Source organism: Rhinolophus ferrumequinum, chromosome 15 (genome assembly GCF_004115265.2).
Source record: "Rhinolophus ferrumequinum isolate MPI-CBG mRhiFer1 chromosome 15, mRhiFer1_v1.p, whole genome shotgun sequence".
NCBI classification, from domain to species: Eukaryota; Metazoa; Chordata; class Mammalia; order Chiroptera; family Rhinolophidae; genus Rhinolophus; species Rhinolophus ferrumequinum.
This window is the reverse complement of record NC_046298.1, coordinates 38,201,196-38,214,804: the sequence shown is the minus strand read 5'-3', so window position 1 is coordinate 38,214,804 and position 13,609 is coordinate 38,201,196. Positions and strand designations below refer to the sequence as shown.

The following is a 13,609-nucleotide window of genomic DNA, read 5'->3' as shown; positions in this document are numbered from 1 at the left end:
ACTCAAAGAGGAAAACGGGCTCAGTTTAATGACCCGTCCAAGGTCACCTGGCCAGAAAGTAGAGGAGGCAGGACTTGCACGAGTCGCGTTCCAGAGCCCAAGGATATAAGCACACACAGTGGCACATGATCAGGGGAGGCCAATATTGCTCTCGGGACCATTTTCCAAGAGAGGAAAAAGGCCCAGGGGGGAAACAAATAAACCCAAAGTCACAGCACAACTAAGAGGTGGAGGCAGGATTTGAACCCAGGTTGTGTGCCAGTCAGAATAACACAGAAGAGCAGCTCCCCTGCAGGCAGCAGCACACTCCATTCAATCCTTTCAAAGCCCCTTCGTCACCATTATAAATACTGCCATTTTTCAGGAGGAAGCAGAAGGGTGGCGCTTTCCTTGTCCAGGGCCCCTGGCCGACAGGAAGGGGAACTGGGTTTTAGTGCTGCCACCCGACTCCAAAGCTTAGAAGAGGAGCTACCCGCATGTGCTTTGCAGAGACTGTCTAATCTAATCGTCACCAAATCCAACAAAGGGGATGCTGTGAATGAAGGAGGAAATGGAGAGGCCCAGAGGGGATGTCAGCTTCCAAAACCACACAGAGGGTGAATACCAGGCAAGGTGTACACATCACAACCACAGGGTCTGTATGTTTATTACAACCCCTTCCCATGAGATGGCGGTACAGTGGATTGTCCCAGCAGAAGAGGCCGCTTGCACCAACACGCTATACGCGCACGCTAAGGGTATTGGCAGAGGGGTGCCTTTTTCTAATTCACACCCAGGACCCCTATTGGTGGTCTAATTCACACCCAGGACCCCTATTGGGCTATTGGTGGTCCTGATGGAAGAGGCGGAACCAGGATTTGAACCAGGACCAGCAACTTCTAGAGCTGGCCTAGCTTCCCAAGGATACTGCAGGAACCCAGAGTGGAAGGTCCTTGTTCCATGTGAACCCCCAGCACGCTGTGCCCCTGAAGATCACTTCTTCTTCTGCACATGGCCACAGTCGTACTTGCCACGCACAACCTTGAGCTTGACGCCGGGCAGGTCCTGGGTGCGGCCGCCCTGCACAAGCACAATATGGTGCTCCTGCAGGCTGTGGCCCTCTCCGGGGATAAAGCAGACGGCCTCGCGGCCTGTGCTGAGCCGCACACGGCAGCACTTGCGGTTGGCTGAGTTGGGCTTCTTGGGTTTGCGGATGAACGTGCGCAGAACCACGCCCTTTAGCTGTGGCCGGCCTGCCGTGGGACCCAGGGTTGGAGGCGGCCGCTTCGGAAGCCCCCGGCGGTGCATCTGGTTCAGGGTGGCCATGGGGCGGGTGGCCCAGAGCTGGGGGGCCAGGGACAGGCCTGGAGAGATACAACCGGGAGGGTGGAGGGGAGTTATTATCCCATCAAACAGGTAACAGTATTAGAGACTCAATTCTGGTGTTCTAGGCATGGTTCCAAGCATTGTATTTACAAGGATATGTTTGTTTGTATCTAGGGGTACTCACAGACAATAGTAATAACAACTAACATCTATCGAACAACCATATGTCAGGTTCTATTTTAAGCATTTTACACAAATTAACTCATTTTATTCTGCAAGGAAAATGTTAATTTTAATGCTGTTTAAACAGAATAATAAAAGCAAACAGGCTCGCGCTGTGTCGCATACTATTCTATGCATCATACCTACACTAAATCATGTCATCCCCACAGCGACCCTATGGGATACTCCAGGGAGGTATCACTGCGCCTCCTCCTGTCACACCCACCTCCACTCCCATAAGTAGATCCTGTCAGCTGAACTTTCAAATGGACCCTTTCTCCCTCCTCCACGCACCCACTTTAGTCTGTCCACTCTCTTCTTCTGTGTCTTTTTCCTCCCAGGTCTCCCTACTCCCACTGTCTGCTCCAACCCACAGCCAGAGGGACCCTTTGGGTACCTGGGTCAGATCACATCCCTCCCCGCTCAGAGCCCTTCTGTGGCACCATCTTACTTAGGATAAGAGCCAAAGTTCTGTCCCACAAGATTTGCCCCCCGTTACTTCCCTAACTTCATCTTCCCACTCACCTCCTTGCTCACCCTCCTACAGCCGGTGTCCCTAGACAGACGAACAGAAAGGAGACCAGTGTGGCTGCACTATAGTAAGAGAAAAGGCAGGTGGGGGGAATATATTTCCAAGGCAGAACCACAGGATTTGCTCAGGGATAGGATGTAGAATATAAGAAGATTCAAAGATAACTGGATTCACGTCAACAAACATTCATTGAGCACCTACTGTGTCTTGGCCCCCAGTAATGGAGACACAGTGGTGACTGAGCCGCGACCTTTTGCAGCTCCTAGTCCAGGGCTTTGAGGTCCACCCTTTCTCTCTATCACTAGCACAGATGACTTTTCACACCACACTTCACACTCCCCTCCAATCCAGGGCAGATCCTGGCCTTACTGTTCATTTGCACAGTGTCCTTATGTCTCAAATTACAGAATCCTCAAAGGGAATGAGACATTTCTAGAAGTCTCTTCCTAGTGGTGTGCCCTTGAGCAAGACTCCGCCTCTCGCTGTCTCCCATAATCACATCTCACTCAAGCTACCCAGATTCCCCAGGCAGGGTACAGGCCTGCCTTGCCCAGCCTGGTGATCCTTGGTGAGAGGCAAACAGAAGGTGCTTAATAAAGTTTTGCAGCGTGAATAAGTGAATGAAATACCTGACAAAGGGCATGGCCCATGAGAAGCATTTAACATTAAAGAAATAAGTTCATAAATAAAGCGTCCCTTACACTACCTGACACATAGAAGACTCTTGAAAAATAATCAGCTGAATGAATGACTTAAACGCCTTGCATGGATGTCTCACCTACCGGATGTATTTAGTAAGCACAGTATTTGCTGAAGAAATAAATAATTGACTCAAACTTCTGGTACTCACCTGACAGATGATAGCCCTCAATGCAACTACTTCTCACATCTTGCTTTTGCAGCCAAAACCCATCGTGTATGCATCCCTGATTTAAAACCGATTCCCCTGGGACTGCAGCAGAGGCACACAAGTCTCAGAAGAGATAACCTTATCCAGCTTCGTCTATGAACTCCGAGCCCCTCACTTACCATAACTTAGGGACGTGTTCAGGCCACGGAGAAGGCCAGACCAGAACATCCTGCCGCCTGCAGCGTCCCTGTGTTAGGGGACAAGGGGACTCAGAAAGGAGAGAAAAGTGGCCGTAGTAGGGCAAAGATCCAAACTCTCCTTTCTCGCTCTCGGGGCCTTCAGGTTAAATCTAAGGAATTTCATCTGATGCCTCGCTCTGAGTAGGGTCTCGGGGCCCCAACCGCCCCCTCCCGTACAATGGAGAAAAGGAGAAACTGAGGAGAGGGTGAGGGAGGTTTGGATGACCCCAGAACTCCATCTACCTCACCGACCCCACCAGGGTCTGCAGACACGCTGAATCCAGCTAATAACCACTTCCGGGGCTAAGCTTGGCAGGGATTGGCTGGTTCTGCCACTCGCGTACATCAAAAGGGCGGGGCACAGACGCCATTGGGCTATGACAGAGTCAATCTCGGTCAACTTTTGTCATTGAACTGGTTCTTGAGATACGGGAGGTGCTCTCCCCTCTCAGGGTCTGAATGGCTCGTCCTGCTTTGCAATTGGTCTAAACGCGGAGTGGGCGGGACGAAGGGTGCGTGGCTCCTTGTCCCCTGTCCAAGATGGCTGCGTCCATAGTGCGGCGTTTGTGGCCCTTGGTGGCCTGCCGGGGGCTCCGGCCCCGCGGTAGCTGCGTCTGCAACCAGAGCCCAAGGAGAAGTTTCGCTACGGAGAGACGAGACCGGAACCTCCTGTACGAGCACGCGCGCGAGGGCTACAGCACGCTCCCTCAGCTGGACATGGAGCTGCTGTGCGCATGCCCGGAAGAGGCCGCGCGCACCCTAGAGATCCGCAAGGGGGAGCTGCGGCCAGACGACCTGCCAGCGATCGTGAGTGCGCTTGCGCGGGCCAGCGCCGTGAGGCCGAAGCGCTTTCTCTGTTGGCTGTGTGCTTTACCTATTGGCTGCCCGCTTTACGGACGAAGTAGGCTGTCAACATAGTCTCCTGCTGGGGGCGGACTTATTGCGGGAATTCTAGTTCCTTCCGAAGTGTAGCCAGCGTGTTTTGTGCTTGGCCCCCACGGGTGTGCCAGTTACTACGGAGTGCTAAGGCTCAACTATCTAGACACCCAATTATGCGCCTATTCAGTAAAGCGTGCTGAGTACTTTGCGCTGGGAATTTTGTGCCAATGTTCTCTGCGCTTTGACCTCATCCCAGTCTTATCCTAAGGCCAAATCCAAAGGAAAATTGGGGACAGGGATGTGAATTAGACAGGGTGAGGGGATGGAGGTGGCTCTTGCCTTTGGAGAGTGAGAAGTAGCTTCCTTCCAGCTTTACTGACAGAGAAACTGAGGCACAGTCGAGGAGGGACCCAGCCAGGCACTGGGTCCCTTCGGGTTTCCCGCCTTGGGGCGGTAGGACAGTGTCTGTACCGTTTTGTCAAAGGGAAACTGCAACCAGAGAGGACAAGGAGGGTTGCCCAGGGATCTGAGCTCACAGAGGGCCTCCACGGCAGTAGTTGTGCCCAAGAAATGAGAGCCGGGTGCCGGTCTCTTGTTGGAGAGTGCAGGGTTAGCTGCTGTGGCAGTCCCTGGGATAGTGGCTGTTTCGCTGTCACATGGGAGTCCAGAGGTACGTGCTGGCGGGGGCCTCAGCTCCATGTCCCTCAGCACCCAGGTTCTTGCATCTTCATGCTCTGCGTCCCTTAGGATGTTGTCCTGTTCAGCTCTCCTCAGGGTCTATCATCCAGTCCAAGGGACTGAGAAAGAAACTTCAGGGAGTCCTAGTACTGAGGGGAAGGGGAGAAGAGTGGCTACTGGGGGACAGTGAGGGCTCTCTCTTACCGCATGGCTGGTCCAGGTGGCCTGTGCGGGAAGTCTCCAGTCCGAAGGGGCAGAGGACAGTAGCCACTTTACATCTTTCCCTGCTGTGTCCACCCCCAGATCGCGACCTGGCAGGAGCTGAGGCAGCTGCGGGAGCAGATACGGAGCCTGGAGGAAGAGAAGGGGGCTGTGGCTGAGGCAGTGCGGGCCCTGCTGGTGAGCATGGGGGTCCTAGGTGGGTGGGGAGCGGCAGCAGGATGGCTCTGGCTGCTTTTAATGGGAAACCCAATTTAAGGAACTTGAAGGATGCGGACATCCATTACCTCACATAGCAAGCCATCCAGGGCCAAGTGTCCCTGGGGTTGATGAAGTAGTGCCTCCCCCAGCACCCCCAACCCAGGTTCTTTCCCTCTCTCTCCACCCGCAACTTCACTGTGGAGATTTGACCTCAGCTTCCCCTCTCACAGTTCCAAGATAGCTGCCGTAGCATGGCGTCTCTTTGCATGACTCTGCCAAAGGCAGAAAACGAGACTTCTTTGGGTTGAGTGCCCATGCCAAGAGCAGGGAGACTTCCCTGAAGCATCCAGCAGAGTCCCCTCATGTCTCATGGGCCCAGACGCCCCAGTCAGCAGCAAGAGGCAGCCTGGGCTAGGCCCGCATTCCCTGAACTACAGGCTTCCCAGAAGGGCAAACTGAGTCAAGGGTCTATGGGAAAGGAGGAAGAAGGGCAAGTGAGCTTGGGTTAGACAACCAACAGCATCTGCCACAAAGGGCTAAAAAATAATCATAAAAATAACAACAGACATTTATACGTATAGCAGTCACAGTGTGCCAGGCACTGTTCTAGGTGCTTCCCTTATTCTCAATCCTTACAACAACTCTGTGAGACCAGGACAGCAAAACCAATTCTACAGCTGAGGAAATCAAGGCCTCGAGATTAAAACGTACCCGACTCTCACAGCCAGGAAATGGGAAAGGCAAGATTTGCATCCAGGCATTGGGGCTGTTCTACACCTCAAAGGCCTCTCACAATACTGATTACGTCTCCCAGGGACCAGGTGTGTGCCAGGCCCGGGCAGCGCAAAATCAACACAATTGATCTCAGTTCATGTTCAGTGAGTGCAAGTGCCTCTTCTCAAGGAAGCTATGCAACAGCCTGCTGGGGAGACCCCGGTATCATCTCATGTCACAGATGGGGATACTGAGGCTCAGAGAGGGGAAGAGATTTGCCCAAAGGCACACAGCTGTTCAGCACCCAGCATTCAGAGCCAGGTTTGTCAAATTCCCTCTATTGCTCAGGGTTGTAGAAAGCTCCGCCTATCAAAGGCCTTGGTTGCAGACATCCAAATACGCTCTCCCTGACTGCCTTTCCAAGCTTCACTTTTCTCATCTGTGAAACAGGAATCACACTGATGCCCACCTCATGGAGTGGGCTTATGAAGAAATAGGATCGTGTGACAGCCCTGTGCACAGAGCCAGGCAGGAGGCAACGTGCAAAACGGGGCTGCAGGTGGGATTATTATGTTATCTTTGCCTCCTTCCAGCTTTACGGACAGAAACAGGCACAGTCGAGGAGGGACCCAGCCAGGCACTGGCAGAGCAAGGAATTCACACCCCCTGGCCATTTGACCTTTTACCCTCTTTTTTTCCCTCCTTCCCACCCCCAACTTCATCAGCCTAATCACCCTGTCTGTCTCTTTTCTACCAGGTGAACCAGGACAACAGTCAAGTGCAGCAGGTACAACAGGGAGCCGATGTCCTGTCCCCAGTGTGGGGTGGGCAGCAGATACTGTAGCAGTCACGATTCCTCCATTGTGACAGTGACAGTCACGATTCCTCCATTGTATCTGACAGCTCAGACAGGATTAAGGAGAAAAAAAAAACCAGGCTCTACGGATTCATGAAACTCAAAATCGTCAGGTCCAGCTGGATCTAGGCCCTGGTTCCATATTGGGCTCTGCTTCCCTTTTATTTCCAGACTAGCTTTCTCCCGTGGGGGATGGGAGGCAGAGTCAGGTGCAAAGAGGACCACTTCCCTGGTAGCTCTAGCCACGGTTCTGGGGCTGATTCTCATGAGTTCGGCTGGGGTCGTGTGCCTGTCTTTGATCAATCACTGACCAAGGCAATGGCACGTTCCAGTAATCCAGGCCTGGGTCATGTCCCCATGGACATGCCGTGTGTAAGCGGGGGTTCCTGAAGGGAAATTCAGGATGTTGAGCCAAAGAAGAGGCAACAGATGTCTACCGCAGAGGTTCTGCCAGCAAGACCAGGTCAGGTTGGTTGAGGAACCCCCACACACAATCTGTCCTGGGCTGACCCTGCTTGTTCTGCCCCCAGAACCCCCAGTATCAGAGTCTACGGGCACAGGGCCGGGAGATCCGGAAGCGGCTCATGCTCCTGTACCCCAAGGAGACCCAGCTCGAGGAGCAGTTCTACCTGTGGGCACTGAGGCTGCCCAACCGGACCCACCCAGATGTGGTAAGTGCCATGCCGAGCAGTGGGATAGGCCAGGGGCCTGCCTAGTGCCACCTCCCTGGTGACGCCTGCTGTCTCCCTGCAGCCTGTTGGTGACGAGAGCCAGGCCCGAGTGCTCCACGTGGTTGGAGACAAGCCAGGTGGGCTACACTCACGCCCTGGGACCCCTCGCTGGGGGCAGGGTCTCCAGAGGTCTGGGACTATGCTGGTACCTGTCGAACCCCAGGTGCTGTGGGAGGTGGCTCCATCTGCCTGCCTCAGCTGGCCTCTGGCTGTCTCTGCGGGGCAGTTCTTAGTTTCTGTTCTTTCCCCTCACCTCATCGGTCCTTCTCACCCCATCTCCTCTGTGTGTATATGTCTGTCTCTCTCTCTTTGACCCCCTTGCTTTAGCCAGTCTCTCATGGGCTTTTTCTCCACAGCTATCTGTATCTTCCTATCTGATTCTTTCTCTCTTCTCTTTAGTGTTCCCTTTTCTTTCCCTGTCTCTCCCTCTCCTTTTCTGCCTCTGCCTTCCCATCTCTTTCTCTTTCTTTCTCTCTGTGTGTCTCTTTTTCTCTTCTCTTTCTCCTCTCCCTCAGTCCCTTTTCCCTCCCTCTGTCTTCCTCTCTCTCCTTTTCTCTTTTCTTTCTCTGCCTTACTGCCTCTCCTTTCCATTGTCTAATCCTTTTTCTCTCCCCCTCTTACCCCTTTGCTTGTCATCCACATCCAGCTTTTTCTTTCCAACCCCGGGGCCACCTGGAAATTGCCGAGACACTCGACATCATCCGTCAGAAGTGAGCCCCCCTCCCAGCCCCTCCTGTCCAGCCCCCCTCGCCCCAGCAGCTGGCTGCCGGCTCTGCCTCCCCCGGCTCAGCACGGCATGTGGAACTGTCAGGACCACGCCCGGCATGAATGTTTGATGTCGTCCCCCGCCTGGCAGCTGGGCCTCTACCCCGGGGTGCTTGAGTCCCTCTCTTCCCCCACTGGCCCTGGTCCACATGCCCCCACCTGTCTGTCCATCTGTCTCCCAGGCGCCTGTCCCATGTGTCTGGCCACCGCTCCTATTACCTGCGCGGGCCTGGGGCCCTCCTGCAGCACGGCCTGGTCAACTTCACACTCAACAAGCTCATCCACCGGGTATGAGCCAGGATGGGAGGGCTGCCTGGATAGGGTGGCATTGAAGCTGAGCTCAGAAGGCTCAAGGAAGAGAGGAGGAGGTGTGACCTCTGTTCCAGTCACTGTTTTCAGAGCTTTACGTATGTGATTGACACATTAATTCGTATGTCAACTTTATAAAATGGATGCTAGTGTTATCTCCACTTTAGAGACGGAGAAAGTGAGGTGTGGAAGGTGGAGTAAATAGTCTGAAGGCTAGAGCCTACACTTGCCACCACTGCTCCTCCCTGCCTGCCTGCAGTGTAAAGGGAATGTTGGGGAAACACGCAGGGCTTAATGCGGCGTTGGCCAATGGGGCGTTGGCCATGGTGAGGGACTTGGACGTTTCCCAAGGGATATTTCCTGGGAAGCCACGGGAGGCTTTAAACAGGGGAGGGACATGGCCAGATCTCTGCTAGCGAACTACACTTCCGGCTGCCCTGTGGGATACGATCTGAGTGAGGAAACCATGAAGCCCCAGAAGAAGGCCCCAGTGACAGACACCAGGGCCGGGGGCCAGCTCAAAGCCTACTGCTCAGACCTTCCTCGATTTCCTTTGTAGTGGAAGGGATTTTGGAGTGATAAGGGGGTGCCATGGGCTGACCCTGCAATGACCCTTCTTCAGGCCTGAGTTTGGGGTCTGGTGGGGGTCCTGGCTGTGGTCCTCACTCCTTCCCCTTCCCCTCACAGGGCTTCACCCCCATGACGGTGCCAGACCTTCTCCGAGGAGCTGTGTTTGTAAGTGAAGACGCTGCCCCCATCCCCAGCGGTGTGTCAGGCCCCTTTCTGAGGGCCCTAAGCAGGGAGACCAGCCTGTCTTTCCTGAGGAAATAGCCATGGGGGCGGGGGTCAGGCCATAACAGGGAGGCCAGGGTGATTCCAGATGCTTCCAGGGAAGGAGCAGGGGTTGTGACTGCAAAATGGAGGTGGCCAAGGTTACCTGTCCCCTGACCTGTGGCTTGGCCTCCTTTCCAGGAAGGCTGTGGGATGACACCAAATGCCAACCCATCACAAATTTACAACATCGACCCCTCCCGCTTTGAAGACCTCAACCTGGCCGGGACAGCAGAGGTGGGCCTTGCAGGTGAGCACCGGCCTGGGGAAAAAGGGGGCTCAGGATACCTCCAGTGTCCTCAGAACAGGAGGGGATTGTAGGGGGACAACCAGGAACATCCTGGAGGGTGGCAGCTGCCTGCTCAGGGTATCTCAGCAACCCCAGGGCCAACGTGTACAGTTGTGCAGGTTGTTTACTGCACAATAGTACAGTGAGGATCCCGCCAAATGCTCTGACATGAGGTTGTGTCTGCCAGAGGGGATACCTTGTCTAATTCTCACAAAGGGTTCCTATGATGGAGGGTAGCCCTGGTTGACTCATCCTGTCTCCTTCTCCTCCCAGGCTACTTCATGGACCACTCTGTGGCCTTCAGGGACCTGCCAATCAGGTGATGCCCAGTTCCTGTAAACCTTGTTCCCACCTGTGACATTCCCTCTGCCCTTCCTGACCCCACCTCCCCTGCTCCCCCAGGATGGTTTGTTCCAGTACCTGCTACCGGGCAGAAACAGACACAGGGAAGGAGCCGTGGGGGCTGTATCGAGTGCACCACTTCACCAAGGTTGGCATAGCTGGGACTTTGGGCGGGGGAGTCACCCCAACAGCCCAGGGCCTCCTGACTCCTGTGCCTCCTGCCCTGTGCCAGGTAGAGATGTTTGGAGTGACAGGCCCTGGCCTGGAGCAGAGCTCACAGCTGCTGGAGGAGTTCCTGTCCCTTCAGATGGAGATCTTGACAGAGCTGGGCTTGCACTTCCGGTGCGGAGCAGGGAGGCTGAGGTGGAGGGTGAGGGTGGGAGAAGAGGTGGGAGCTGGCTAGGTGCCCCCCCATTTTGCAAATCCTCCCCACTTCTCTCCCTGCCCCCTTTTCCCTATATTAGGATTACATGTAGGCTATCTGTCTGCCTGTCAATCTCAGATCTTGTAAAGGATTTTGGGGTTGTAACCACAGCAGAAGCAGCACGGGGCCCTCCAGGGTCAAGACACAGGCCCCTTCCCTTCTGTTGCCCCCCCCCCGTCCCTAGGGAGCCACCTCATCCACGTGATCCAAGATGACTTCTCACCACCCCGTGGGAAGGGCGGGAGGCCAGACCCCTTTCTTTTAAGGGGTGACCCAGATGTTGCAAGCCTACTTCCTCTCTCACAGTCAGTCACACGTAGCTTGCAAAAGGTGCTGAGAAAGGTGGACTTTTTTCTGGGTGACCCATTACAAAAATCTGGGTGTGCCATTATTATAGACGGTGGGAATGGCCATGGTGGAAATGCGGCCACATTCCTTTTCTCCTCCCCTGCCTCGTCTCCCATCAACTCCTTCTCTGCCTCCTCCTCCTGTACCAGCTCCATCACCACGCCCTGCCTCGAGGAGGTGTCCCTTTGCCACCATCTCCTTTTTTACTTCCATTGCCCACGTTTTTGACTACCTTCTCTTCCACCATCTCCATTGTTACTCCCTCCTCCTCCTGTCACCCGCTGACCTTCACCTTGTCCTTCACCGTGGCTGCAGGGTCCTGGACATGCCCACCCAGGAACTGGGCCTCCCTGCCTACCGGAAGTTTGACATTGAGGCCTGGATGCCAGGCCGTGGCCGCTTTGGTGAGGTGAGCCCCTGCCCCAGTGGAGACGCAGGGAGGAAAGAGGGTGACAGCGCTCCCCACGGTGGTCCTCTCAGCCCACCCCGTCCCCTCACCCAGGTCACTAGTGCTTCCAACTGCACGGACTTCCAGAGCCGTCGCCTGCACATCATGTTCCAGACGGAGGCCGGGGAGCTGCAGTTTGCCCACACGGTGAGCACCCGCGCACCGTGCCTCCACTCGCCTAGACCCGCACGCCTCAGCCCCTCCTCAGGGCCAGCCAGGCCTGGGCCTCGGTCTGAGCGTGCCTCTCTCTCAGGTGAACGCCACAGCCTGTGCTGTCCCCCGCCTCCTCATCGCCCTCCTGGAGAGCAATCAGCAAAAGGTGAGGGGGTCAAAGGAGCACCCCACAGAGGCATAGGGTGGAGGGCTGGCGCAGCAGCAGCAGCGTCCTGAGGCCTGCTCTGTCCCCAGGACGGCTCGGTCCTCGTGCCCCCTGCCCTGCAGCCCTACCTCGGCACTGATCGGATCACGGCCCCCACCCACGTGCCTCTCCAGTACATCGGCCCCAACCAGCCCCGGAAGCCCAGGCTCCCCGGCCAGACTGCCTCAAGCTGATGACTCGTCCTCCTTGATCACCAGGGTTGTCACTGCTTCCTGGAGCTTAGGGAACCCTGGACCCCTGGGGCCTGTTGTCCTAAGCCTGTCCGGACATCCGCATTCCTCATGTCAGCCCCACGCCTGGGCCTCTGGACTCCAGGGTCCACCTGTCCTTCCTTCTTTCCCCAGAATCAGTCAGTGACCCTGTTGTCACTGGGGGTCCCAAGCTGCACTGGGAAGCAGGACATCTGGGGACTTGAAGGCTCTAGGGAGGGCCTCCGTGTCTCCTTCCTTCCTCCCTCCCTCAGTGCTTACCAGGAATTCCCAATAAATGGTCAGAACAAAGGCCTTTGTGGCTCCGTGAGCATGGGAGATGGCCCTGGCTGGCTCCTTGCGGGGGAGGGGGAATGGGCAGTTGCTCAGAGGTACGAAATCAGCAGAGGGACCGTGGCTGCACGTGTCCAGCAGCCCCCAGAGCTCATGGAGGGTAGCTTGCGGGAACTGAGGGGATGTCACTGCGGGAACTGAGAGGATGTCAAGGCCTCTCCCCTGTGAGACAGTGGCACCTCGTGCTGACCCGTTTCATCCTCACCCCTTCGTCCCCAGCTCCAGGTAGGGGCGGGGGCCAGTAGGCAGCACAAACTCAGTGAAGCTCACACTTGCTCTTGTCCTGGGTGTGCCCATCTCAGTACGCACAGCCATTTTCCCAGCTCTCAGGCCACAGCCCTGCAGGTCATCCTTGACTCCTCACATCCAGTCCATCAGCAGACCCTGGCAGCTCACCTTCAGAATATTTCCAGAACCTGCCCTTGCTCTCTCATCCCTGGCCACTGTTAGCTCCCATTTGGAGAGTCACACCACCTCTTCATTGTCTCCCTGCTCCCTGTCCCCCACACACAGCCTGAGGGACCCGACATCAGCGCACGTTCCCCCTACTCAGAGCCCTCCCGTGGCTCCATCTCACTTGGGAAAGGACTGTTGTCCACGAGGCCCCACACGATCTGCCTCTGTCTTCCTCTTCAACTCACCCCTGCTCTGTCATGCTCTGGCCACCCCCAATCTGCCTTGCTGTTCGAACTTGGCAAACTTAGACCTTTGCACTTGCCCATCCCCTCCCTGGCCCCTCCTCCCCTAGGTTTTGTGTGAGTGCCTCCATTTTATCACTCAGGCCTTTGCCCAAGTGTCACCTCCTCAGGACTTTCCTGGCCAAAGCAACATCTCCGTCACTCAGGAGCTACACCTGCACACATGGAATACACCACTCTCCTGTCTTACGTAATATCTGTTTGTTGCCTGTCTCCACCTTCTCAAATGTCTGCTCCAAGAGGTCATGGCAGTACGCCAGTTCCTTCACTGCTGTAGCCCCAGGGTCTAGAAGTGGGCTGGGCATATAGTAGGTGCTCAATAAAAATTACTAGGCTAAAGGTGCTTGGGTCTGTGCAGTTCCAGTGCCCAGTACTGCCTAAGTTAGCTTATACATGTGTAATTTACCTAATCCTCACCGTCAGTCCTCGCCTGTGGGTAGGTTGTCACCGACCCTGTTTCACAAATGAAGAAACAGGTCTCACGTTAAGCAATTGCCCCAGGACTGCAGGGCTGGTAGCTGGTGGAGCTGGGAGTCAGGCGGAATTCAGCCACAATCACTGAGGAAACGGGCTGAGACCCACTTTTCAGATGAGGAAACTGGGGCCAAGGGAGGGCAGGAGTTGTCTTGAGCTCGGTCTGGACGTGGCTGTTGTTGGATTCGAACCCAAGTCCGCCTCCCAGTGAGGCCTTAAGCTCGTCAGAATTTGTTTCTCTGGGGAAACCTCTTTCCATGCTGGTGTTCAGGTGCCAGAAGCGGGAGGGGAGCGGTGCAGGGTGTAGGTCCCCATGAATAATTGAGGGTCTCAG

General features: G+C 55.4%; 2 protein-coding genes across 2 annotated transcripts; one reads left to right on the top strand and one right to left on the bottom strand.

The window, feature by feature from the left end:
* Window positions 1–816: 816 nt before the first annotated feature.
* Window positions 817–1,404, bottom strand: MRPS12 (mitochondrial ribosomal protein S12; the record flags this gene model as incomplete). Its single annotated transcript, XM_033129245.1, has 1 exon — window positions 817–1,404. A coding segment is annotated over one exon (432 nt), but the record flags the coding sequence as incomplete, so codon positions are not given.
* Window positions 1,405–3,655: 2,251 nt separating this feature from the next.
* On the top strand, window positions 3,656–12,061 carry SARS2 (seryl-tRNA synthetase 2, mitochondrial). The gene is made up of 16 exons (XM_033127983.1): window positions 3,656–3,955; window positions 5,009–5,104; window positions 6,597–6,626; window positions 7,226–7,366; window positions 7,449–7,503; window positions 8,073–8,136; window positions 8,374–8,479; window positions 9,188–9,235; window positions 9,473–9,581; window positions 9,894–9,939; window positions 10,023–10,110; window positions 10,195–10,304; window positions 11,050–11,143; window positions 11,237–11,329; window positions 11,436–11,501; window positions 11,591–12,061. The coding sequence occupies exons 1-16, from the start codon at window positions 3,689–3,691 to the stop codon at window positions 11,732–11,734; spliced, it is 1,557 nt and encodes a 518-aa protein (XP_032983874.1). The 5' UTR covers window positions 3,656–3,688; the 3' UTR covers window positions 11,735–12,061.
* Window positions 12,062–13,609: the final 1,548 nt, after the last annotated feature.